The 26,961-nt window shown below is 42.7% G+C and overlaps 1 protein-coding gene across 3 annotated transcripts in view; it reads right to left on the reverse strand.

The window, feature by feature from the left end:
* FANCI (FA complementation group I) overlaps window positions 1-26,961 on the reverse strand; it is an 81,716-nt gene that overhangs the window by 2,420 nt on the left and 52,335 nt on the right. For all 3 annotated transcript variants that reach the window (XM_064569896.1, XM_064569898.1, XM_064569897.1), the window contains 17 exons: window positions 26,283-26,351; window positions 19,875-19,976; window positions 18,549-18,716; window positions 18,227-18,348; window positions 17,562-17,723; window positions 16,576-16,755; window positions 11,559-11,725; window positions 11,135-11,211; window positions 10,075-10,191; window positions 7,605-7,656; window positions 6,648-6,775; window positions 6,484-6,552; window positions 6,205-6,298; window positions 5,719-5,906; window positions 4,549-4,602; window positions 4,407-4,466; window positions 677-748 (listed from right to left, as the gene is read on the reverse strand). In XM_064569896.1, the coding sequence (XP_064425966.1) occupies window positions 677-748; window positions 4,407-4,466; window positions 4,549-4,602; window positions 5,719-5,906; window positions 6,205-6,298; window positions 6,484-6,552; window positions 6,648-6,775; window positions 7,605-7,656; window positions 10,075-10,191; window positions 11,135-11,211; window positions 11,559-11,725; window positions 16,576-16,755; window positions 17,562-17,723; window positions 18,227-18,348; window positions 18,549-18,716; window positions 19,875-19,976; window positions 26,283-26,351 (1,881 nt within the window). The remainder of the gene's footprint in view (window positions 1-676; window positions 749-4,406; window positions 4,467-4,548; window positions 4,603-5,718; window positions 5,907-6,204; window positions 6,299-6,483; window positions 6,553-6,647; window positions 6,776-7,604; window positions 7,657-10,074; window positions 10,192-11,134; window positions 11,212-11,558; window positions 11,726-16,575; window positions 16,756-17,561; window positions 17,724-18,226; window positions 18,349-18,548; window positions 18,717-19,874; window positions 19,977-26,282; window positions 26,352-26,961) is intronic.

Consider the following 26,961-nt stretch of genomic DNA (forward strand, 5'->3'; position numbering starts at 1 on the left):
CACTCCGGGCAAACACAACTGCTGGAAAGCGCACGAGTGCGGAACTCCTGGAATTCAGCAGTTACGGCCCAACTGCCCCCTGATGCTGCGGACGGGCACCCTTGCCAGCAGCGCCCTAGAGCGCTCTCGTCCCTGCACCCGCCCCTTGTGTGTCCTTTAGGGAGCATCTTCTGGGCTCATTAACTCTTCCTAAAACAACTCCTTCCCAATGAGAATCCTTAGCCATTGCCATTTTTTAAAGACAGAGCTTAAGATTTTCAGGTGCTTCCTAAATAAAGTGTGTGTGGCCCTCTGAACAATCTGTGAGCTGAGAAACCACCACACACACACACGTACGTTTTTCTCAGAGCGTTAATGAGCTACAATGCACATAGCCCAGAGGTGACCCATCTACACTGCACAATCCAGTGCTCAGTACATCGAGAGTTGTGCAACCACCTCCACGAGCAAGTTCAGGGCATTTTCATCCCCTGCAGGAATCGCGTACCCGTTTCAGGAGGGACCCCCAGCTCTGGACAACCACTCATCTACATTCTATCTGTCTAGATCTGCCTGTCCTGGACCTGTCCCATACATGGAATCCCTCCTCGCGTGGGCTCCTGGTGACTGGCTTCTGTCACCGCCTGTTGTCACAGTTCCCCAGCACGGCTGTGTTTCCCGGTCGGCAGCTGCTTACCATGGCTGTGGCAACAGCCCCGGCTTTCCCCTTCTTCTCTCCTGCACATTTCAGGCTCTGACTCTTCTTGTTCTAAAGACACAGAAACAAGTTCTCTCATGTCTGAAGACGCTGGTGGGAATTTTCTAAGAAGGTAATTACAGCAGAATATGGGTGGCTGGTGAGGGGACCAAGTCTGGGCAGAGAGAGAACCAGTGGCAGATGCTGGAAGATGGGGAACATTTTGTGACACTTTATGATCCTCAGATATTTTGGAGGTTTTGTTGTTGGGAGGCTTACAATTTTGCTCTTACAACTAAGCCCATGGAAGTGAGGGCAGGACCGACTGTTCTTACACCAGGCCAGAGGATGATGACAATGGGGGCTGTCAGGATGGCAGGAGGAACAGGGATTTCCCAACTGCGCAGTTGGCTCAAAGGGTTTCCGTGAAGGAGAGGAAGCTGGAGAGGCTGCTCCCAGGGCCTCCCGTCTTGCCACTTAGGGGCAGACCTCAGCCATGTCTTGTGTGCCCTGTGGTTACGTGCTTGAGAAAGGTTTAAAGGGCATAGGAACACTTCCTTATGTTTTAAATGTCGCAGAATAAAGAGCTCCTGGAGAAAGAATAAGGGAACCAAGGATAAAACAGGAGAGAGTCAAGACCTGCACCACATGTGGCTACACCAAACAGGCACTTTTACCTGAAGGGGCGTCTGTGTCTGCTAAGAATGAACACCCCTGCCCCATTGCACAAGTAAGAATGAAAAACAGAGACCTGAAAATGGGGAGAGTCGTACCACTGGAACCATATGAGAGGCAGGAGGCTTAATCCACGTGGCACGTTCTAGAACCTGAGAAATGGCAGGGATTCCAGAGGGGCTGGTGTGCAGAAGTCTACCTTTAGCCCTGGAACACAGGGTAGAGGGTGAGGCCCTTTTAAGAGATGGGCAGGGAGGCAGCTGTAGACAGAACTCAATGTGGCCAAGCGGGAAGCGAGGTGTCTCCAGAGGTGAGACCCAAGATGGGACCCTGTTGAAACTCCTTAAATCAATCCCTGTCCATTGCCCATTCCTGCTGATTCAATTCAGGATGACTAAAATCCTAGCCAGAAGAGGCATCTTTTATTTTTTTTTTTAAAGATTTTATTTATTTGAGAGAGAGGGAAAGAGAGCACAAGCAGAGGGAAAAGGCAGAGAGAGAAGGAGAAGCAGGCTTCCCACGGAGCAGGGAGCCCAATGAAGGGCTCGATCCCAGGACTCTGGGATCATGACCTGAGCCGAAGGCAGATGCTTAACTGACTGAGCCACCCAAGCATCCCAAGAGGCATCTTTTAAAGGTGCACAGCTCTGAGCACGATGCTAAGGGTTTTGGGAGTATTGGTTTTCATTGCTTGCTTCCCACTGAGAGCCAAGGCTGTGGGGGAAAAAATGAAGGGGCTATAAGAGAATCAACAGCTCCCTGAAAGATGTGGGAAATGCAATCCTGGTTTCTAGATAAGAATTGGAATTAACGGAACCATAGGTTCCATAGCACCCATAGGGTTGCTCACGAAGCGCATCTCACGGTCAGAGAAAAATGTCTGCCTGTGGATCAGCTGACTTGTCAGTACAGTTTTAAGTCAAATGTAGATGTGGAAGGGGGAGAGCGGCCTGAGAATACACAAATTGGTTTTTGTGAATGTGGGTGGGGGGGTGGAAGAGTCTGGGAGATGCCTGGTGACTCACAGAAGACAATGCTTGAGAATGGGGTCAGAAACACAAACTCAAACCCCTCCAATAGCCTAACAGCAGCTGTGATTCTAGAGCGGGGGCTGGCAAACCACAGCCACTGCTGCTCCCCCCAAGCAGTCTCGTTAGAGTGGTCGCACGCAGTTGCACACGGGCTCTGTGCGATGGGAGAGGTGGACAGTGCGACTGCCCACGGCCTGCAACGTTTACTCTCTGGCCTTCTAGAGGAAAAGTTTGCTGACCCCTGCTGTTGGGTCAAACTACCCAGGTTCAAGTCTTTGCCTCTGAGCTAGCACTCTGTTCTTTGCATTCACCTCCTCCTTTCCCATCTCTTCCGTGGGGCAACTACCGATCACGAGGGGTGGTGAGGAGGAATGAGAGGCTGAGTGAGAAAAGCCTGACATGACACCAGGCCAGCGTCGTGGAGAGCCAGGTGAGGGTTCTCTGCATGTTCGCTGCTCTGATGAGATGAAGATGGTTCCCAAGCTGTACTCTTTGGACCGCTATTCTGCCAAACAGCACTTGTTATTAAAAAAGAAAAGTTCTTGAACAGATTTGAAAACTACCACGAACATATTTAATTATTCTTGGACCTCTCGGCAACTTTACTATGTTCACGGGTACCATAAGTCTCTAAGATGAGAAATATGTACAAGCACTTCTCACAGAATCCTTTTTTATGAGGACCGTCTCGGTCTATACAGGGTACTCTGTGAAATGGGGCCCCACTGGAGATGGGGAACTCCAAACCTGAACTGAGGAATGGAGGGATACATCCTCTATTCAGACAAGAGATGTGTCTGACAGGATGGCACCTTTGTGAACATGCTGAGCAAGCACGCAGGTGGGGTTAAAGGAGAGGGCCAGAAGCAACAGCTTGGTGACAGTAGGCCATACCCTGTGGCCAGACAGGAGGCCTGACCCAGATCACAAACCTGGTACAAAAAAGGCAAGGTGACACAACCTCAACTATCAGCACACGACTCAGAACTCCTCTGGCCAAACCCAGATGACCGGCCACTCGGTCACGGATTCACCGGGGAGGGGAGGAAGCACAGAATGAAGGGGTTACTGACAGGAAGATGTGCCCGTGCACAACACAGAGGCAGAAAGCAAATGGGGCATCGCTACAAAAGTGGTTCCAATCCACTGCTGTAACAACTGGTTCTGGAGTTGGGGTCTTGGCTGGGGTTGACCCATTAGCGCACATCTGCTTGGTTCTCTGAAGATTAGTAACCGCCCTGCAATACTCTTCTCATCTGACTTGTGACTAGACTAAGCGGCCTTGGGAGACCATGGGTCTTCATGTGTTTAAGCCAGAGGTTCTCAACTGGGGATGATTTTGCCCTTTTGAGACATTTGGCAATTTGTAGAGACATTTTCCGTTGTAACAACTGGAGGGCTGCTCCTGGCATCGGGTAGGTAGAGGCCAGGGATGCTGCTAAACAACCCAGAATGCACGGAAGAGACCCCACATCAAGGAATTATCTGGCTCAAGAGATGTCAATAATGCAGAGGCCTAAAATCCCTGGTTTAAGTCAACAGTAACAGTCGTCAGGTATGACAAGAACCTGGTGGTGTTTGTGACTCAATGACATTTAAAATTTCTCCTAATCCTGAAAGAACCCATTACTTAATTAACTTAGGAAGAGAAGAAAAGGGGTCTGGGCACCTGACAAGAACAGCCCAGCTGCCCTCTGCTCCTTGAAAGGGCTGGTGCTCCCACATACACAGCACCATCTGACCTCAGCCCTTTATGTGCTCACTGCTACTTTCCTCACACGCCAAAGGATGGCCCATGGCACGGATTTAGAATCACCCAGAAACGAACCAAGTCGCGGCCCCAGCACGTGTGTTCCTACCCTGCTCCAAATGCAAGCATTGCATCCAAATGCACCTTTGGCTTATGGTAAGGAGGGAAGAAACTGCATGGACACTGGGCTCACGGGATCAAGCAGTCCCCTGGGGACACAAGGAGTCCTTTCTTCCTGGAAGATCTATTTTGGTATTGACTCTGAATCACTTACCTGTATGTAAGAAATGAAAGAATAGCATAGGGGGGTCAGATGAGAACCGGACAGTTTCACCTGCAGCAAAAGAGAAGGAAACCAATGTAACTTGAGGAATAGAAGGCTTCCCCCATTCCTAGGAAAGGAATTTTCAACTCACCAACTTCTCCATATTTTTGGGAATTCCTCCGGAGCTCTGACACACCTGGAGATACTAAGAAAGATTCCCAGATTTAGCCCACATCCTCCATCAACGTCCCGACACCTACAGGTGAGGCAGCAAGCCAGGGGGTGGGACTCACTGCTACGTGGAGGGGGAAAAGGAAACAAGCCAGCACATTCACAGAGAACCCTAGACACCAGGCTTCCTCCGTCGCCTCCTCAAAGCTCCTGAGCCTCCGAGGCAACAGACAATAAAGGGCTTCCGTGTCTGACTTGTTCAGCTTACTGCTTTAAAAGCTCTTCAGGCCGATGGCCCCTACATCTAGAAAACCAATGACTTTGCTGTTTTTCCTTTAAAAAATGCCAGTAAAGAGAAGAGGCTTTCAGCATTTCCAGTACGCAAGTTTAGGAGCCACACTGCGCGGCCAGAACTGCCCCTTCTCAGAGACGGCTGCGCTGGTGTTTGGGGACGCCACCCGGCGGTCTGCCGTCTTTCTTGGGTCGTCTAGGCCCTTCTAAGTATTTAATACGGATCACCGCTAGAATCGGGATTATGTCACCCAGTGCCTACCACCTTCTGAATGTCTGCTGAGGACCAAAACTATTCCAAGTGCAAGAGAAGAGTTCCTTGTTCACAGATACTAGGGAGCATTAACTCAAACTCAGGGCAGAGTACGCCTTGTATTTAAAAATAAGAACCTTTCTCCCACCCATGTACCTGACCTGTAAGGCATTTAACGCCTACTTGTTAAAGGAACAAAATAAGGTCTAAACACCTCTTCGGTGCCCAGACTGGTTTGAAATTGTATAATTCTGTGTGCAATAAGGCATCGTATTGAATTCCATAGCTGTAGATTGGATTAAGACTTAGCATTCGAAGAGGCATTTGCTCTCAATTAGATGCCACATATTCATATGCCAAAAAAAGGGGGGGGCCCTCTAAAAGCAGATTTAGAATTATGTCACCAAATGCTTTTTTTTTTCCTGGCCTGTGGAGACACCTGCCACCTACTGACCACACCAGAATCAAACCACCACCTGCACGCACAGGGGCAGGCAAGACCTCTGCACAGGGGCACTCACTGCGGTGAGCTGCTGCCCGGGCCGAGTCTCCAGCTGGCTGGGGCATTGTGGCAGAAGTGACTCGGGTCATCTCTCAGATACTCACATATCTGACAAGTGCTGTGAGAATGGTGTACATTTTGCAAAGGTCCTTTAACAAGATGTCCACACAGCTGCCCGATGGCAGGGCCGTCTGCACCAGCTCATGGAAAAAGGTGAGCAGAGTTCCCAGCTGTACGATGATGGCTTTCTCGATGGGATGATTTGGTAGGGTTGCCTGAGAAGAGGCCTCGTCTGAAGGGAAATGAAATTGCACATTCAAACCAACTGACCGTATTTTTTCTAGTTAAAGTGAAGGAGATTTAGAAATCCACTAGCTGCGATTAAACGGGAAATCTGTAGGGACAACCAGCATGTAATTCATCATGCAGAGTCAATCAACAGCCATTGCATCATAAGCCACACTACCATCTACTTTGTCCATCACACTGGAAATCCGGCTCAAACTGACTCAAATCGAGCTGCACGTTTATGCAACCGTCCAATCTGGATTTTGGTGGACTCTCTCCATTCCACCCTGAATGCATCTTACCTGATACAATTTCTTGGCTCACTTGTCCCTTAAGCTTGGTGATCAGCCAGTCCACTTCTTCTAGGACTTTCTCAGCCTGACTGAGAACAAGTAACTGTGAAAGAGAAGAATGCCTGGCATGGTTCCCTGTGCGTAGCTGCTGGCTTAACAGAACCACCGTGGCCACCCGCGGGTGGGCTACAGGCCCCAGCACACGAGCCACTACAGTGTGCTCTTCACAGGGAATAAAATGGAAGGAGTGACGAGGCCATTTCCCACGGCTCGGGGGTCCACACTTACACAAACAGTAGGGGCAGCTGTTCTCAAATTCACTATCGCAAAGTGGTCTGTTTTCTCCACCTCTACATCCTGAGGAGGCAGAAAGAGGGGATGCAATTGGAGGAAGGCTGGCCTCCGACCTCTCTCCCCACTCAGGGTGTCGCAGCGAATGCTCGCTGCAGTACCTGGTCTATGTCTCCGAGATGCCCATGGATATCCTGGGACAAGTCACGCAGCAGGATGGCAGGACTCTTGTACAAAACGTGGAGGCTGAAGAGCAAATTCAACAAGCCCTTGCAAAACGAGGCATCCTCTAAGAGTGGGAAGGAAAGAAAATTAAAAGGTAAGTTCTAACCCAGTCATTCTTCAGGGGACAGGGGGCCTAACCAGAAATGCAGCTTGCCACGTCCCACGTACGCTATCCCAGGGCTGGACACAGTCCATCCGAGGCAGCTCTCCCACAAAGCTACACTCCTGTCCGTAGGCCCAATGAAGGCAGAGGTTTCCTATTATTCTCCAGTCACTATCGCTGAGGAACTAGCACCCAGATCAAGAAACAAAATGCTACCCACACCCCAGAAACCCCCTCCTACCTCACTCGCCCCAGCAAGGAACCTGCCTCTCCTGACTTCTACCATCACATCTAGCTGTGTCCGATTTTGAACCTGACCTAAAGGGACTCATGCAGGAAGTACTCCTTCTGTGCCTAGCTTTTGTTCAAAGGCATGTTTGTGCAATTCCTGCATGTTGTGCATCGGTGGTTTGCCGTCCTCACTGCTGCTCAGGGTTTGGCTGCGTGTGCGCATCGCCACTCCTTCAACCCCCTCCACTGCTGACCGACACACGGGTTTGTTCCTGCCTACAGAAACAGTGCTGCTGGCCGCCTGTGGGGGCCTGGAGTGGGACTGCCCAGCCATAACCAGACACTGCCCAACAGTCCTCCCGGGCGGCTCCTGAACGCAGCCCTCCGCTGGTGCTGGACGGGAGGGCCGACCACTCTGCACGCTTACCAGCCATGGGCGTGGCTCTTTTTCATTCTGGTCGCTCTGGTGACTGTATAATGAGTACCTTTCCTTTTTTAAATGCTATTCAGGAATGATGATTTTATATAAAGCCTAAAAGGAAACAAGAAGGAAACTTACCCTGGTTGTTTTCCTTGCAAATCTTCGATGTCCAGGATAACATCTGCACAAACTAGAGAGCATTCAGATATTAAAGAAACATGCCATGAGACAGATCTAGGTGTCAGACTACAGAGACCTTTCCAATTCTCATCACCTGCCAAAACATGTGCCTGGATCCAAAGTGGTAATCTACTAAGAACAGCATAAAAATAAGTCCAGAATTACAAGAAGAATTACTGATCCTTCTCTCATAATACAGTAACATATGACTCAATTCTCAGTCTGTGCCCGCATTAAGGACAGAAGGTCCTGGCGTCTGGGCTCTTGCCCCCCTGAGCTTCCTCTCCCCAGTCCCACCACGGTCTAGGGCTGATGCGCCTTTTCCCTTCCCATGCCACACACTCTCCGCATCGGAGACTTCTTTAAGAAGGTTAATCTAATGGAGAGATGCAGGAGAGGAGAGTAAGATCTGGGCCGTAGAGGCAACAAAATCAGCTTCTAGGAGTCAAAAGGCCAGAGGAGGTTAGAAGGGAGTAGGGAAAAAAAACAAAAAAGAGGCAAACAACCAGATGGAGTTTCCTCAGGTAAGGAGAGGTGGCTTTAGGTCTTGGGACGGCAGGGTCCTGCGCTGCCAGATACATGCTCAAGCTCGCCGCTTCAGCAGTTCTTTGGAACAGGTTTTCAGCCTCAAAGGCACTGAAATGCAGTGTGCTTAAGTGCAAAATGACCAGTAAAAACTCAAATTTTGATCTGTTGGGGTAAAAAATAAATTCAGAGGCTAATTCTGAAAGGTCTCTGTGAATGGATATAAAAAGGTCTCCAGAATACGGTGTTAAATGTAATAAGCAGGATGCAAACAAGCTTTTGTGTGAACACAGACAGGGTTGGGAATAAGAATCTATATTCCTATTTGCTTCTGCAGGAATAAAGGAACTCTTGAAGGATCCATCAGAAACTAAAAAAGGTTATTATTTGGGGGAAAAGAACTGAACAGGTGGAGGAGGACAGGGACAGGAGGGAGACCATTCACTGCAAATCTTATCATTTCTGGTTTTCAAATCACAGGACTTTATTATCCATCCAAAATTAAATTAAAAAAAAAAATTGAAAGCGATTACCTGAAGTTACAGGGATGGGTGGATAATGAATTTTGAATGAAAATATTTTCCTGTATATATGAGCCTTTCCAAATCCATCTATTCTTCCTCAAACCTCCCCCAGCCCCACTTCCCTGTGGCTGTTTCCTTCCCAATGCTCTGTTCGCTGCAGGGGCAGGAAACAATGAAGCAGAAAGTGAAGCGGGGAGGAGCGGCTTGGCACTAGGATGATGTGAGTGGCTAGCAAGAGGGACTTTCTCTGGGCTCCCAAGAACAAGGACCGGAAGCTCAGGCTCACTTTTCAGCACTCTGACACCACCTTGCTCCTGGGCTACAGTCTCCTAAGGACTAGCTCTCCCTGAGGCAAGGGCTCACACGAGGAGCCGGTCTTGCTCACAGATCAGGAAGCAGATGCCGTAGCACACCCCCTAGGCATCAAGGACACTCTTGGTCATCCTATAGGGAAATCACTCCTGAGCGGAGCAGACCCACAAAATGTGGCCCTTCTCTTCCGTGTGTGTTCATGCTCATGTGGTACACATTTCCCCGGACGTGTGCATACCTACATGCTTATACACACAACCCATCTCACAGAGTTCTTTCTGCTTTGGGACTGTAGTCTTGCTTTCTGACTTAATAACCTTTTGTTGAATTTCTCCCAAACTTTGTACCAGCTCACCTTGCTGAGGAAGTCAACTGCTCAATGTCAGCTACCTTACTGATAATTAATATACTTTCATCTTAGAAAAGAGCAAACACCAAGAGTGAGTAAAAACACAAACCAAGAACGTTGAAGACACCAAAGATAAACAAGACTTTTTTCTACAGTGCTTTCTGCTGACAAGGGTCAGGGCAGTGGCCAAACAAAAAGCAGTATGTTCTTGCCCTCCACGGCTGCATGTAATTATGTCATGGTAGAAGCACCATGTGAGGAAGGTACATATTCCAGACCTTCTATTACTTAAAGATAAGATTTAAAGAGGACATTCAGGTATATACAGTTCATCCTTGAAAACTAGTTAGGGGCGCTGACCCCTGCACAGTCAAAACTCCATGTAGAACTTCTGACTCCTCAGAACCGTGACTACTAATAGCCTACTGCTGACCAGAAGCCTTACCAATCATATCAACAGTCGATTAGCGCTTATTCTGTATGCTGTATTACATACTGTATTCTTACAATAAGGTAGGCTAGAGAAAAGAAAAGGTTACTGAGAAAATCCTAAGGAGAAAATATATTTACAGTACTGTACTGATCACAGATAACCCATGTATAAGGGGACCCACACAGTTCAAGCCTGTGTTACTCAAGAGTCAACTGAACTTTGAAGATGCAATACTCCTGGCCTGCTGAGGGCTGCCCCGTGGGCCTGAAGAAGTGGTGCTTCTACCTGAGGGGAGGACGGCTCCAGCAGCCTGGACAAGTTGGAGAGAACGGTGACTAGCAGGAGGGCTTCTTTGCTGTTAAAGTCTTCCTCTTGGCTGCTAAGTAAGTTCAACAAGGACCTCTGGGAAAGGAAGGTACACATGGAAACGTTAGCAGATACGTTCCTGTCACGGAGAAGAGAATCTAGCCAGAGATTCCTAAGGTGGGGACGGAAAGGATTCAAAGCTATCAAAATTCCAGAGGACAAAATGTGAACATAAACCTGGATTAAACAAGTAGTTTCCTACCCTGTTCCCGGCCACAAATCTGAGTGTTCCTTGAAAACTACGGACTCCTTCTCCCCTGCCCAATGTACGTTAGGAGTGAACAGTGCCCCCAACTTTGGGTGGCTTATCACCTCCTAAGGCCCCTCCACTGACCTTAGGCGTAGATGGGGCCCCAGACCCAGCACTGCCCACACACTTTCCCTGTTTCCCTTGCCCCGTTCCTCTCTCACCACCTGAAATACGCTCTCTTTTGTCTGTCAGTCTCTTTCCCCACTCAATGTAAGCTCCCCAAGGGTAGGGATTTTGTTTCTTTGTTTCCTGCTAGATCCCCAACACCTAGAACAGTCCCTGGCACATAGTAGGAACTCTAAATTTATTTGTTAAAGAAATCCTCTGTGCCAGAAGGTCCTGACAGTGTGACAACAACTGGTTAGAAACTAACAGGCTTCACTGTCCAGTCTTTATGCAATCCGACAAAGCCAAACTATACCACACACACGAACCAAAGACACACACTCCATAACTTAATGCGCTCCTGGCTATCTCTTCGTTATCAACTCAAACCGTGATTCTTGGAAGCAACAGTGCTGCAGGTTGGGGTGGCTCAACACCCATCCTCCCTAGAATCCTTTTAAATGCATTACCTTCCACCCAGTAGAGCTACGTCCTGTTGCTTGGACGATGACCCAGAAATCCTGTCCCACTTGCTCGCCGTCTCCCCGCTCCCACCAGCTGGCCGAGCTGACAGTCCCTCTAGGGGCCCTCAGGCAAGCAGGGCAGCGTGCCAAGGCTTCCTACCTGAAACTGCCGGATCTGGAACGCTGCTCTGTGACTGACACTGCCTTCCACCTCTTCTCCCTCATTATCTGGGACATCTAGGAAAGGAAAAGAATGTGATCTTTGAAATGGACTGACTCACTATGCCTTTTTGGCCTTTTAATATTAAGCTAAATTTTTAGAAAGCCAAAAAAAGACTGGGGGCAGATTTAAATGTATTCCTAACATTCTGCAGTTTCTTAGCACTATCTTTCAATTTCCAGTCATTATTTGTGGTCACGTGTAAAAGCCAGTAAATGCCAATTCTGAATCCACTAGATGTCACTCCTTAGCAACAACAGGACTGCTCTCAGGTGTCCTCTGGTAGATGAGTAAATAGAATCAAGAGGTTTGGTTAAGAAAGAGAAACCCAGACAAGCCAATTTATCAAAGCTGAAATGCTCACCCAGAGCCCTGAGAAAGTGGTGAATCTTGGGCTGATAGAACTGTTGCACAGCACTGAATATCTTCTGCAAACCCTCCAAGCACAGCAATGAGATGCTCTTTCCTTTTTCTTTCTTTCCTAAATCTTCCACTGAAGTAGGAATGGAAATGTATCTCCAAAGTAAGACCCTGAAAAGAAGAAAAGTCATTATTCATGAAAAGATTTTTTTAAGTAATCTCTACAACCAACGTGGGGCTGGAACTCATGACCCCGAGATCCAGAGTCACAGGCTCTACTGACTGAGCCAGCCGGGTGCCCCAGAAAAGTGATTTTCAATTTTATATGCTGTAAAATTCATACCCCGTACATGTACATTTCAATGAATCTGGACAAACATACAGTTGTATAATCATCTCCACAATCAAGATATTTGTCATCCCAAAAGTTCCCTTACGCTGTTCTGGATTTTCTCCCCCCAATTTTCCAAACAATCACTGATCTGATCCCTGTCCCTATGGTTTTACTATTTACAAAATAGCATATAAAAATGCTAGCATTCAGTATGTAGCCCTTCTGAGTCTGGCTCTGTTAATTTAGCATATGCTTCTGAGATTCACCTATGTTGCTGCATGTATGGGTAGTTTATCCCATTTTATTGCTAAGTAGCATTCCATTGTATCGATGTACCAGTTTCTCCATTCAACTGGATACAGATGTTTGGGTTGTTTCCAAATTCTATTATAGATAAAGTTGCAAATCACAAACCTTCATATGGATATATGCTTTCATTTCTTTTGGGTAAATACCTAAGACTGAAATGTGTAGATCATATGGTAGGTGTGTGTTTAACTTTTGAATACCAAAATGTTTTCTCAAAGGGTTGTTCCTTTTTACATTTCCATCAACAGTGTATGAGAGTTCAAATTCCTTGGGACACCTGGGTGGCTCAGTCGGTTAAGCGTCTGCCTTCAGCTCAGGTCATGATCCCAGAGTCCTGGGATCAAGTCCCACATCGGGCTCTCTGCTCCGCAGGGAGCCTGCTTCTCCCTCTGCCTCTGATGAATAAATAAATAAAATCTTAAAAAAAAAAAAAAAATTTCAAATTCCTCCACAACCATGACATTTTGGTATTGTCAATCTTTTTATTATTTTTTAAAGTTTATGAACTTATTATGTTGACCATCCTTTTGTGTCCTTATTTGCCATCTATAGATCTTCTTTGGTCAAGTATCTGTTCATAAATTTTGCCCGTTTTTAAATTTGGTTATTTGCTGTTTTAAACTTAATTAAACTTGAGAGTTCTTTATATACTCTGGTTACCAGTCCCTCATCAGGCATGTGCTTTGCAAATATTTCCTCCTCAGCTGTGACTTGTCTTTTAATCTTCTTAAGAGTGTTTTTCAAAGAGTTAAATTTCTTTTTTTTTAAATATAGCTTGTGCTTCTGGTGTCCCAAGAAATCTTTACCGAAAACAAGATCACAGAGATTTTTCTGTTTTCCACTAGATGTTTTACAAGTTTTGGTTTTACGTCTTTGACCCATTTCAAGTTAATTTTTTAAGACATGTGGAATGAATAAAGGTTCATTTTTTAAAACAATGGATGTCCAACTGTTGTTGAAAGAATTTTCTTTCTCCATTAAATTACCTCACTACCTTTGTCAAAAATCAATGACCATATTTGTGGGATCTATTTCTGATCTATTCTGCTCCAATGATTCTGCCAATACCACACTATCTTAAATAAAGTAACTTGATATGACCTGATACCAGGTAGTGAGTCCTCTATCTTGGTTCTTTTATTTCAAACCTGTTTTAGTTATTCTAGGTCTTACATTTTCACATAAATTCTAGAATCATCTTGTCAATTACTAACATAAAGCTTGATAGGATTGTGTTGAATCTATGGGTCAATCTGCGAAGAATTAACACCTTGACGATACTGAACCTTCGAATCTGTGGACACTGCGTATCTTTACATTTACTTGGGTCTTCTTTGCTCATATGTTTTATTAGTTTTCATCACATAAATCTTACGTGTTAGATTTATCACCAAGAAGTTCACATTTTGTGATGCTGTTTTTTTTTTTTTTAAGATTTTATTTATTTGACAGAGACACAGCGAGAGAGGGAACACAAGCAGGGGGAGTGGGAGAGGGAGAAGCAGGCTTCCTGCGGAGCAGGGAGCCTGATGCGGGGCTCGATCCCAGGACCCTGGGATCATGACCTGAGCCGAAGGCAGACGCTTAACGACTAAGCCACCCAGGTGCCCCAAGTGGTTCTGTTTTCAAACTTCAATTTCCAAATGTTCACTGCTAGCATGTCAATAAAAATACAATTTAAAAAATACTGCCCTTGTTTCCTGCAGCCTTGCTAAATTGCTTGTTTAATATATCTAGTAGCTTTTAAAAAATGTCTTTGGAATTTTTTATGTAGACAATTATAATATCCCTGAAGACACTATTATTTCTTCCTTCCCAATCTGGATGCCTTTTCTTTCTTTTTCCTGTCTTACTGCACTGGCTATGTCTCCAGTATAATGTTGAATAGCAATGGTGAGAGCACAGGGGGAAAAGCATTCAGTCCACTGAATCATTAAGTATGGTGCTGACATATTCCCTTTACTGGACTGATAAAGTTCTCTTTTATTCCTAGTGTCCTGAGAGATTTGATCACGAATTTATGTCGAATTTTCTGCACCGACTGAGATGATAGGGTGTTTTCCTTTAGTCTGTTGATATGATAAATTATGACTGATTTATAAATTTTGAGCCAACTTTGCATTCCTGAGAAAATATTCCACTTAATTATATCATCCTTCTTACAAACTGTTGGGCTTATTTGCTAATATTTTTTACATCTATATTCATAAAGGAAATTGGTCAGTAGTTTTCTTATCATGTCTTTGGGTTTGGCATTACAGTAATACTAGCATCATAAAATGAGTCAGGACACGTTTCCTCCTATTCTGTTTTCTGGAAGAGCTGCATAAATTGGTATTCTTTCTCTCTCTCTCTCTTTCTTTTAGTGGGCGGGAGAGGGAGAATTTTAAGCAGGCTACACGTCTAGCACAGAGCCTGATGCAGGGCTTGATCCCATGACCCTGAGACCATGACCTGAGCCGAAATCAAGAGTCAGATGCTTAACCGACTGAGCCACCCAGGCGCCCTGTATTATTTCTTCCTTAAATGTTTGGCAAAATTCACCAATTAGACATATAGGTATGGAGTTTGTTTTGAGGGAAAATTTTGAACCACAAATTCAATTTTTTTTTTTTAAGATTTTAATTTTTTTGGTAAAGATTTTATTCGATGGGGGGAGGTGGGGGAGAGAGAGAGAGAGAGAGAGCACACGCACACACAAGCATGCGGAGTGGCAGAGGGAGAAGCAGGCTCCCCGCTGAGCAAGGAGCCCAATGTGGGACTCGATACCAGGACCCCGGAATTACGACCTGAGCCGAAGGCAGATGCTTAACCGACTGAGCCACCCAGGCGTCCTAAAATATTTTGATTTTAAGCAATCTCTACACCCAATGTGGGGCTTGAACTTACAAACCCCAAGATCAAGAGTCACATGCTCCACTGACTAGCCAGCCAGGCGCCTCTCAATTTCTTTAAGTAGGCACAGGATTATTCAGCTTACCTATTTCTTCCTGAGTTTCAAAAAATTTGTCCATTTAATCCAATTTATTGGCGTAAAGTTGTTAGCATTCTATTATTATCAATTTTTGCAGTCTAGTAGTGATTATCTTCTCTGCCTCATATCTGATATTTGCAATTTGTGTCCTCTCTCTTGTCCTCATCAGTCTGGTTACAATTTATTGCATTTACTGATCTCAAAGAATCAGCTTCTGGTTTCATTCATTTTTCTCTGTTGTTTCTTTTTTCAATGATTCTATTTTGTCTTTATTACTTCCTTCCTTCTATCTACTTTCATTTTAATCTTTTTTTCTTTTCTTAATGTGTAAGCTTAGAGATTTGATATTTTTCTTCTAATATAAACCACTGACAGTTACAAATTTCTACCTAAGCACTGCTTTAGCTGAATCATACAAATTTTGGAAATGTAGTGTGTTCATTTTCATTCTGTTCAAAGTATTTTCTGATTTCTGACTTCCTCTTAGACTATGAGTTATTTAGAAATGCATTTAATTTCCAAACATACAAGGATAATCCAGTTGTTTTTAAAAAAAAAAATATTAGGGGCGCCTGGGTGGCTCAGTCGTTTAAGCCTCTGCCTTCGGCTCAGGTCATGATCTCAGAGTCCTGGGATCGAGTCCCGCATCGGGCTCCCTGCTCGGCAGGAAGCCTGCCTGCTTCTCCCTCTTCCACCCCCCCCCGTTTGTGTTTCCTTTCTCGCTGTGTCTCTCTCCGTCAAATAAATGAATAAAATCTTTATTTAAAGAAAAAAATAAATATTAAAAATTAAAAATTTTTGTTACTGCTTTCTTGTTTAATTCCGTTGTGCTCAGAGAACATACTGATTTCTATTTTAAAAATGTGTTTAGTTTGTTTTATTGTCCAAAATATGGTCCATTTTGATGAATACACTATGTGCACATTAAAAAAATGTGCATTCTGAAACTACTGTTAAATATTGTATAAATACCCGTTAAGTTAAGCTGGATGACAAGCGTGGCTCAAGTCTTCTATGTCCTTCCTGATATTCTACCTACCAGTTCTCTAGTGATTTCTGAGAGGGGATAAATTGTTTATTTCTCCTTCAGTTCTATCAATTTTTACTTCAAGTATTTTGGTGCTTTGTTGTTAGGTGCATATACAGTTAAAGTTGTTATGTCTACCTGTTGATGAATTAGTCATTAGTAATATTGCTCTTTATTCCTGGTAATAGAATAACATTTTCTATCTACCTAACATTCCACATCAAAGCAGGACTAGAAAAAAAGACTCAATAGTAGTGAGTGCACTTTTACTCTTAAGGCATGCCCAACTTCAAACTGCCTCCCTCCCCACGCCCAGCTTCCCCTCTTGGAGATTCCACAGCAAGTGGAACAGGTTTCTGAGGGTGAGAGTGACTTACCGAGTTATATCACAGAGATTCTGAAAGACCTTCTCTGGGTTTTGGCCATCAGGACCACTCACATGCCCTGTTTCCTTGAGCTGCTGTACCTTCTGCAGAGCTACACTCACCGCGTGGCGCATGAACTCATTGCTGGACCTCAGAACAGAAAGGCTCTCTTCATGATTTTGGGTACTGTCCCTAGAGAGACAGAGGGGGAAAGAGAAGAGAGTCCACTACTGCTCCTGGGATCTGGAATTAGGTTTTCTGGGGACTGTTTAGAAGAACAGGACCTAGTAATGCTCTTAACGACAGCCACCAGGCAGCCGCTATCACTGCCTCAGCTCCCTTTTACAGCCCTCATTCTCAGTGTGATCTCCTTTCCTCCCCTCCCCAATCCCTTTACTTTGATAAGATTTAAATGTCAGTCTGAGTTTCCTATGTTTTTTTATTGCTGTTATTCCTACGTTTTCAATTCAGGTTTTTCTTTCTTCCCTTTTTATCTGTTATAACAGTGTTCAAGCTACTTAGGTAGATTTTCCTACAATGCCTTATTGCAATCCATTCTTTTCTTCAGTAGTCCACTGTTTCTGAGTTTTCTCTATTAATAATTCAAGGTAGTTCTTTAAAGTGCCTACCTAGGATTATCCAGCTTTCATGTCAAGAAACTTACAAACCTCCTGACTTACTTCTTATTATATATATATATATTAAGAATTGTGAATCCAGGGCGCCTGGGTGGCTCAGATGGTTAAGCGACTGCCTTTGGCTCAGGTCATGATCCTGGAGTCCCGGGATCGAGTCCCGCATCGGGCTCCCTGCTCAGCAGGGAGCCTGCTTCTCCCTCTGACCTTCCCCCCTCTCATGCTCTCTCTGTCTCATTCTCTCTCTCAAATAAATAAATAAAATCTTTAAAAAAGAATTGTGAATCCAAACTAGATAATACTAGTGAACCTGTTACTATCTTTACTGCACAGATGTCTTTAAGTGCTCTGTTATAAACTTACCTGAAAAGAGCAGTGAGAAGATCAGACACAAATTTCATGGACCAAAAACTATCCATTTTGTTGGCCATTTTAGTTTTGCCTTTACCAGCTTTTTCATTAAGGATGTCAGAGAGTTTCTTGTAACACATAAATAAGTTCAGAACCTCCTCAAACTTGTTCTTACTGTATAAAAGGAAAGAGACCACAAAGGACAAGCATCAGAATATTGTGGTTTAACTTTCACACCCAATAATAAGGACATCACAATGTTTCTTTAGGTGTTCTATTTTAAACACATTATAAATGAATGAATTTGCATTAACTTCCAGATGACTCTAATCCATCTATGTTATTTTTTTTCTCTCTTATTTATACCAGTCAATGCAGAGCATGAAAGTCCAATACTACCAACCAAACAAAATTTCTCTATTGAAATCAGTACTTCTTGAGTTCAGTGTTTGGGAATTTGTTATAAATGAAAGCCTGCTACCCCTGTGATATATGTTTGGTGTTCTCTGGTAGAAAGAGCACAGTCTGGTCTTAGGCTAGATGTCCACCTAAGAGACAGCGTCACGGCCTGTGGTCTGTCCAGTGCCTAGTGCACTGTTAGAGTTAAGAAACAAAAAACAAAAAAACACAAAATGGAAGTATTCATCAAATTGCAAAGAGCCATAGCAATACCTTACCTAAAATTACTTATGGAGAAATTATATTCTATTAAAACCTCACAAATTCCCATCACAAGAGAAGCACAGATATTATTTTTGATGCCAACACCACTGCTCTGAGAAAAATCTGCCGATTTATCCTGAAAGACACAAGATAAAAATTAATGAGCTATTGGGGTGCCTGGCTGGCTCAATCAGTGGAGCGAGTGACTCTTGATCTCAGGGTTGTGAGTCTGAGCCCCACACTGGGTGTAGAGATTACTTAAAAATGAAATCTTTAAAAAATTAATAAGCTATTAAAAACCTACATCATTCAATACAGCTGAGACTTAGCAATTACCAATTCAAAGTCCTCTAGTTCACTCTTAATCATTCTACTAGTAATAGACTCCAACATATCCTCTAAGTCTTTGTAGAACTCTTCTTCCTCCTCTTCTTCCTGCTGTAGGGGCATCACTCTACTCTTATACCAGACCAAACAGTGCTGGACACAACACAGCAGATGATCCTGTAGAAGACAATAGTAAACATTTTTGAGTGTTTAAGGGACAATCTATGAGGCTGTTGATAATCAACAAATAATTCTTACCTACAAGGCTAAAATAAGTTATTCATTAGCATCACAAATTAAGTCAACCTGAATTAGCAAAACTGGAAAAAATTAATTGAACCAACAACGGCATTCTTTCCTGACCTTTCCCAAAAACTGGCTTTGTAAGTACCAGACACCTCAGAATGCAACATCAGAATGTGCTACTTCTGCCTTGTGGCCACACCATGGAGGTTGTGAAGTTAAATTCTGATTCGAGTCCCAGAGGCTGTTTTAAAGATAGGGGCTGGGGCGCCTGGGTGGCTCAGTCGGTTAAGCGTCTGCCTTGGGCTCAGGTCATGATCCAGGGTCCTGGGATCAAGGCCTACATTGGGCTCCCTGCTCAGCAGGGAGTCTGCCTCTCCCTCAGCTCAAGCTGCCTCGTACGCTCGCTCTCTGGCAAAAAGAAATAAATAAAATATTTAAAAAAAAATAAAGAGAGGCTTACGTTGAGGGTATCTATGGGAGACCAACAGAGCATCTCCGTCTCATGGCACAAGAAGGCCCATTTATGAAAGCAGGATCTGACACTTAAAAGACCACTTCCCTCCCCTGTCATGAGCTCTAAGTTACTTGGGATGGTGAAGTTTCAGTTTTTATCCTCTCTTCCTGAGGCTAGAGCACAAGAATAGAAAAACCACCTGTCCTAGTTCCCCTGAAGGTTCAAGAATGCCAATTCTAGCTTAGCATAAATCACATACTCCCCTCAGACTAATAAGGCAGGTTCCCTTAGCAGGTTCATCTGCTACTGGGTGACCTCTCTTCCCCATTCCAAAGCCTATTTTAGCATATTATATAGTCAAAGAGCCATAAGTGGGAGACAAAATACTCCCTGGGGGGAGTGATGGATGCCTTGATTTAGTAAAGTGCTGACATGGAGATATCTTACCAACAGATCCAACGTGATGATGGATCAGAAAAGAAAAGGAGGGAAGATTTAAGAGTAAAGTTTCATTGCGAGTACCAGAAGAGTGCTTTCAGGAAAGATATCTCTTCCCAAAGACTGACTCTGTCAACAGGGTTGATGTTTCTACTTAACAGTAAAAATAATGGTTATAGAAGGAATAAAAGACTCACCAGTGGTTCTTGTAGAGAGATCTGATCTCCTTGGGTCAAAATACAGGCTTCTAATTTCAGAGGTGGCAGCACATCAGGTTCTGGTTCATAGAACTGTTTTAACTATATATGATAACGAAAAAAAGATACCACAGCTCATGAATGCTTTTCACTTCTTTAATTGGTCAAACTAATGGCACCTTTAATGTCTGATATCTTCTAAGACGTATTTCCCAAGTGTCCAAAGAACAACGCGGCAAAATTTGTGTTGCTTGGGCTCGTGCACATCCTTTACCCTTGCTTCAGACATCACGTTGAGATATTCTTTCTTACTCCATTTCTACTAACTCCCCAAAACACATCATACTCTCTCACACCAATTCCTAAATGTGCATAAGGAATCAGCGTTTTTAGTGTAGCTTGATAGTTAAGTATAGGCTCCAGAGTCAGGATGGCTGAGCCTAAGTCCCAGTACGACCACCTATTAATAATTTTGGTAAAGGCATCCATGCCTTGGTTCCTCATCTCTGATGAGATTATTATTACTCTAAACAAATAAGGCTGTATAAGGACTGAACATGCTAATACATGTAAAGTGCTAAAAAAAAAACCCCACTACCACTACGTAGAGCTCAAGAAACATTAGCTATTATTTTTCTCTTTTTTACCTTTGGAGTCTGCACAAGTTTACTGGTCTACATACTAACCTGAGTTGGGAAGCACTGCTCTATGCTTTCATCAATTTTTTATGCTTGTTAAGTGTGTGAATGTTGATGAGCTGATTATTACAGTTTGAAGGGTACACTATAGTTAACAGGTTATAAGTTTTATATAGGATCAGGCTTGAGGCCCAATGGAAAGCTTTTAATAAATAGTATAGTACCTTCCAATAATTTCTACACATCTCAAATCTTAACTTCAAATGCAGCTTCTTCAGCAGAACTGTAACAGAGCAATGGCATACAAAAGTGGGGGGAAAGGGAGAGAAAAGAACTTCCATTTTTAGCAAAGTGGTAGACAAGGGGTCTAGAGAAACCCTCCTGGTAGAGAACAATTTAAAAAATGTATTAAAAACTTTAAATAGATAGCTAAGATGATGGGAAAGTAAGAGAAGTCCTCAGACATCTCATTATATTAGAAAATGTCATAAAGCCTGAATCTAGCAACTACATGAGCAGATGAACTCTGAAACTGGTGTTTCTTCTGCCAGCACCTGCCAATTCTGGAGGCCTAGAACTATAGTTGTAGGGCTCATGGACCTGAAGACAAACCCTAGGGCCCTCATGGGGTGAAGGCTAAATCGGAGAACCTCACACAAAGCTGGAATTCTCAAAAGGAGATATCCCTTATGGAAAAACAAAACAAAACAAAACAAAAAATAAATCTTCTGTATGGAAAAGGCAAAAAGCCTCCCCTGGGAATTTCTAACCATAAGCTAATCTCCAAATGTAGTTTGGGCTAGAATTCACACCACTTGTGTGGTCTGAAGAATCAAAACCCAAAAATTTAAAGTTTGGATTAAAGAAACATAGTACATACCTTCCAAGCAAGGGAAGAGAAGGAAAAAGAGAAATAACTAATTTCAAATTTTATATGAACTGGAAAAAGAGGGAACATTTCCCAATCATTTTAATTTAATTTAATTTAATTTAATTTAATCCCAATCATTAATGTTAATAATCATTAAGCTCATATTAAACCAAGAAGTTCAGTATGAGAAATAAAAATTACAGGCCATTCTCTTATAAACATATATGTAAAAATTCTAAATGAAATATTAGTAAGCTGAATCCAATAATGTACAAAAAAGGTAATATATTGTAATTAATTTGAGTTTATCTTGGGAGGGCAACGCTGGTTTAGAAGATCAAATAATACAATTCACCACAGTAACACATTAAAGGAGAAAAATCACATGGTCATTTCAATAGATACAAAAACGCATTTGCTAATATTTAAGACACATTCAAGAGTAAAACAACAGATCTGAGATGGCAGTAGAAAGAATAAGTAAACTTGAAGATAGATTATGAGAAAATATCAAATATGAAGGGTAAAAAGTATTCAAGAAAAATGAATCAAATCTCAAAGATCTGTGGAACAAAATCAGGCATTCCAATATATATATATACAACTGAAGTCCCAGAATGAAGGGAGAGGGGACAGAAAAAATATTTGATGCGATAATGAGTGAACGTTTCTTCAATTTGGTGAAAAGCATCAACTTATAGATCCCATGAAGCTTAATGAACTCAAATAGAAACACACACACAAAAATCACATGTAAACATAAGTCAAACTCTTAAAACCCTAAGACAAGGAGAAAAATCTTCAAAGGAATAAGAGAAAAATGACATAGAAAATACAGAAACCAAAGACACAATAATTGGTTCACTCAGGAATCAGCTCCTTGAGAAACAATGGAAACCAAAAGACACTGGAATGATATACTCAAAGTACCTAAAGAAGAAACTGTCAACTACGAATTCTACTTCCAGTGAAACTTGCCTTCATAAATGAAGGCAAAATGATGTATCTCTATATAGATGAAAACTGAGAAGTTACTGCTAGCAGACCTGCACAACAGAAATACTAAACAAAAGTTCCTCAGGCTGAACAGAAGTTACTGAAGATGGTAAACCTGAATCCACATGAAGAGCTTTGGCAATGGACAAAAATGTTGGTATGTATAAAAGATTGCGTCTGTACACTTTTTTTTCTTAATTTCTATAGAAGACATACATATAACCGTTTAAAACAAAATATAACACCATCTTGCTGGGATTTTAACATAGATAGATGTAACATGTATGACAATACCATAAAGGCAGGAGAATGGATCAAAGTTCCTATATTTTACTGGAAGTATGTCAGTATTAACCTAAATATATAGTAATAAATTAAAGACACACACTGTAATCTCCAGAGCAAAATTAAAAATACAACAAAAGGGGGGAAAATAAATAAATAAAAATGAATTAAAATACAACAAAAGGGGCACTTGGGTAGCTCAGTGCATTGAGCGTCTGACTCCTGGTTTTGGCTCAGGTCATGATCTCATGTGTTGTGGGGTGGAGTCCCATGTTGGGCTCCGTGCTCAGCAGGAAGTCTGCTTGAAGATGCTCTCCCCCTGCCCCTCCCCCAACTTGCTTTCTCATGTGCGTGCTCTCTCTAAAGTAAATCTTTAAAAAAAATTTAAAAATATTTAAAATATAGGTAAAAAGTCAGTAAAACAATTAAACAGCAAAATAGACCTAAATCCAACCATAACAATAATTACATTAAATGTGAATTGACTAGACATTCCCATCTAAAGGAGGGGTGTCATATTGGATTAAAAATGCAAGATCCCTGCTTTCACTTCTTTTGGGTATATACCCGAAGGGGAAATGCTGGATCAAATGGTAATTGTGCTTAATTTTTTTTAAAGACTGCCATACTTTTTTCCACAGCAGCTGTACCATTTTACCTTACCACCATTAATGCACAAGGGTTGCAATTTCTGTATACACACCACCATTTTTCACTTTTTTTTTTTTTTTTAAGATTTTATTTATTTATTTGAGAGAGAGAATGAGATAGAGCATGAGAGGGGGGAGGGTCAGAGGGAGAAGCAGACTCCCTGCCGAGCAGGGAGCCCGATGCGGGACTCGATCCCGGGACTCCAGGATCATGACCTGAGCCGAAGGCAGTCGCTTAACCAACTGAGCCACCCAGGCGCCCACCATTTTTCACTTTGATGGTAGACAGCCTAATGGGTATGAAGTGGTATCTCACTGTGGCTGTGATTTGCTTTTTCCTAATGATTAGTAATGTTGAGCATCTTTTCATGTGTTTATTGGCTATTTGTGTATATACATATTTTGGATGAATGTCTATTCAAGTCCTTTGCCCATTTTTTAATTGGGTTGTTTTTGTTGTTGTTGATTTGTAGGAATTCTTTGTATATCCTAGATATTAATCCCTTATTGGATATATGATTTATAAGTATTTTCTCCCACTCTGTGGATTGCCTTTTCACTCTGTAAATAGTGTTCTTTGCACAAAAGTTTTTAATTTTGGTGTTCTTTTGTTACCTGTTCTTCTGGTTAATGTCCAAGAAGTCATTAACAAATCCAATGTCATGAAGCCTTTCCCTTATATTTTAGGAGGTTTATAATTTTAGCTCTTAATGTTTTGGTCTTTGATCCATACTGGGTTAATTTTTGTATACTGTGTAAGGTAAGAATCCAAATTCATTTTCAGAATGTGAACATCCAGTTTACACAACATCATTTAACATCATTTGCTGAAAAGATAAGATTCTCCTTGTTTTTATTTATTTATTTATTTTACTTACTTACTCATTCATTCATTCATTCATTTGAGAGAGAACGAGCCCAAGCACGGGGAGAGGCAGAGGGAGAGGGAGAAGCAGATTCCCCGCTGAGCAGGGAGTCTGACATGGGGCTTGATCCCAGGACCTGGAGATCACAACCTGAGCCTAAGGCAGATGCTTAACCATCTGAGCCACCCAGGTACCCCAAGATTCTCCTTGTTTTTAATCTAGTGCTTTTTACGTGAGGATTTTCATGCTTGGGCTCTTCAGCCAGGAAGATCTGAGTTCAAATCCCAGCTCTGCCACTTCCTACCTATGTGATCTCGGCCAAATTACTTAACCTTTCAGATTCTAAAATGGAGATAATTTTTATTTCACAGGGTTTTGTAGGATCAAATGAGATCACCCACCTTATAGTGCCTCATACACACTTGGCCCTCTCTGTAATACAGTATGGTATTGTTGTTATTATCAGTACATAACTGCATCCTGAACTCTGTGAGGGAAGTTACCCAGAAGATGTGACCACCAGTTTACCCAGGAGCCGGACCTGGGGGATCGGAGGTCCTTACCCTCCCCTCCCGTCCTTGGAATGTGGGTTCTCCTTGCCGTCCTGCTCCCAGAGGCTGCTCCAAGGACACAGCCTTGAGATGGTGATGATGCCAAGAACATCGACACAGTACATGTGACTAAGCCCAGTTAAGGCCTCTATTTAACCCTCTGTGGATGCGGCAGCTGACTGCACAGGGAGGCACTGGCCTTGCTGCTGCCCAAGACAAGCCTCACATGTAAGTTCCTTTTGCTTCTTAAAGCTGCTACCTACCAACCTGGAGCAGCCTGCCTCTTTTGCTGGTCCCTCCCTGCCCTCTGAGTATAAGGGCCGATTTCAGATTATACCTGGGAAGAAGCTCTGTGAGGGCTATAAACCAACAAACTCTCAATATATAAAAAGATCCAAATACCATATAATAAAATATTATTTAGCCATAAAAGGGAATGAAGTACTGATAGATGAAACAACATAAATAAACCGTGAGAACATTAAGTGAAAGACATCAGTCACAAAAGACCACATATTGTATGATTCCACTCATATGAAATGTCCACAATAAGCAAATCTATAAACACAGAAAGCAGATTAGTGGTTGCTTAGGGTTAGGCGGGTGGGAGAAGGATGAGAAAATTACGGGGTGGTAGCTAAAGGGTGTGAGGCTTTTTCCTGAGGCGATGAAATGTTCTAAAATTGATTGTGTTGACGGTTGCACAATTCTATGAATACTAAAAACCAATGAGTTGTATACTTTAAATGGGTGAATTGTATAGTATGTAAATTATTTCTCAATAAAGCAATTTAAAAAAAAGATTCAAATAATGTTTAATGAATAAATGTTCAGGGTAAAAGGTCTTATTTATGCCAAATATTCTCCAGCTGAATTCTTCTCCTTGTGATCATCCTATGAAAAATTTCTTAATGTATAAAATCTTTTTTTAAACTGAAAAGTACAGAAAATAACCAACAGACACCCATGGATCTGTAACCCAGATTTAACATGCCCATATTTTGCTACATTTGCTTCAGATCTCTCTTTTCTTCTAGAAGTAAAACAGACACAGCTGCTGATAGCCCTTATACAAATGGTTCTTTAAGGTGGCGCCTGGGTGGCTCAGTTGGTTGAGCGACTGCCTTCGGCTCAGGTCATGATCCTGGAGTCCCGGGATCGAGTCCCGCATCGGGCTCCCTGCTCGGCAGGGAGTCTGCTTCTCCCTCTGACCCTAACCCCTCTCATGTGCTCTCTCTCATTCTCTCTCTTTCAAATAAATAAATAAAATCTTTAAAAAAAAAAAAAAGGTTCTTTAAAATGTCCTTCTGACTTAGGGTGCACACCATTAACTGGGAGGATAACTGTTAAGATGATGGCAATAGGGCGGACAGATAAGTGGTAATTAAAATAAAACATCAGGACATCATCACATACCCAGACATGTTCACAGTGTACCAACCAGCGTACTATTTGGGAATTATTTTATATTTTGAAAAGTTTGGAAAATGTCAATCTCTCCATGCTTTCTTATCTGTTCTGTATAGGCATAAAATAAAAAACATATATTACCTGTGAAAGTAGAGTATGCATGATTGAATTAGCCAGCTGAGAGTTCCTTCGAAGGACATCATAGAAACCCTAAGAGGAAACAAATAGTAAGCTCTTTAACAGATATACTAGTGATTTGAACAATCATAACTTTGAAACAATACTTTATTTTACCCTATTCTCAATTCTTTGAAAAAGATTGAGACCATATTTGCAGAAGGAGAAACAATTCAGGAAGTTTAGATTATTTGCCTAAAAAGAGTTAAAAAGAGATCTCTGGTCACTGAGAACTGGATTAATAAACTGACCATAACTGTTACAATTTTTTTTTTGACTTTATTTTTTTTTTTTTAGATTTTATTTATTTATTTGAGAGAGAGAATGAGAGAGAGAGCACATGAGAGTGGGGAGGGTCAGAGGGAGAAGCAGACCCCCCGCCGAGCAGGGAGCCCGACGCGGGACTCGATCCCGGGACTCCAGGATCATGACCTGAGCCGAAGGCAGTCGCTTAACCGACTGAGCCACCCAGGCGTCCCAACTGTTACAATTTTTAAACAACAGGTCACTTCAGGCTTTGGAATACTTTGCTCTTTTACGGTCAAGAATGTCCCAACCTTCATTCTTTTCTCTCATCCTTCATTAAGTCTTCTCTTCTAGGGTTTTATGTCCACTTAGTTTCCAGTGCTTCAAAAGTGTCTCC

This window comes from Mirounga angustirostris, unplaced genomic scaffold, assembly GCF_029215605.1.
Source record: "Mirounga angustirostris isolate CCGP_5_RB_7025 unplaced genomic scaffold, mMirAng1.0.hap1 SCAF_9, whole genome shotgun sequence".
NCBI classification, from domain to species: domain Eukaryota; kingdom Metazoa; phylum Chordata; class Mammalia; order Carnivora; family Phocidae; genus Mirounga; species Mirounga angustirostris.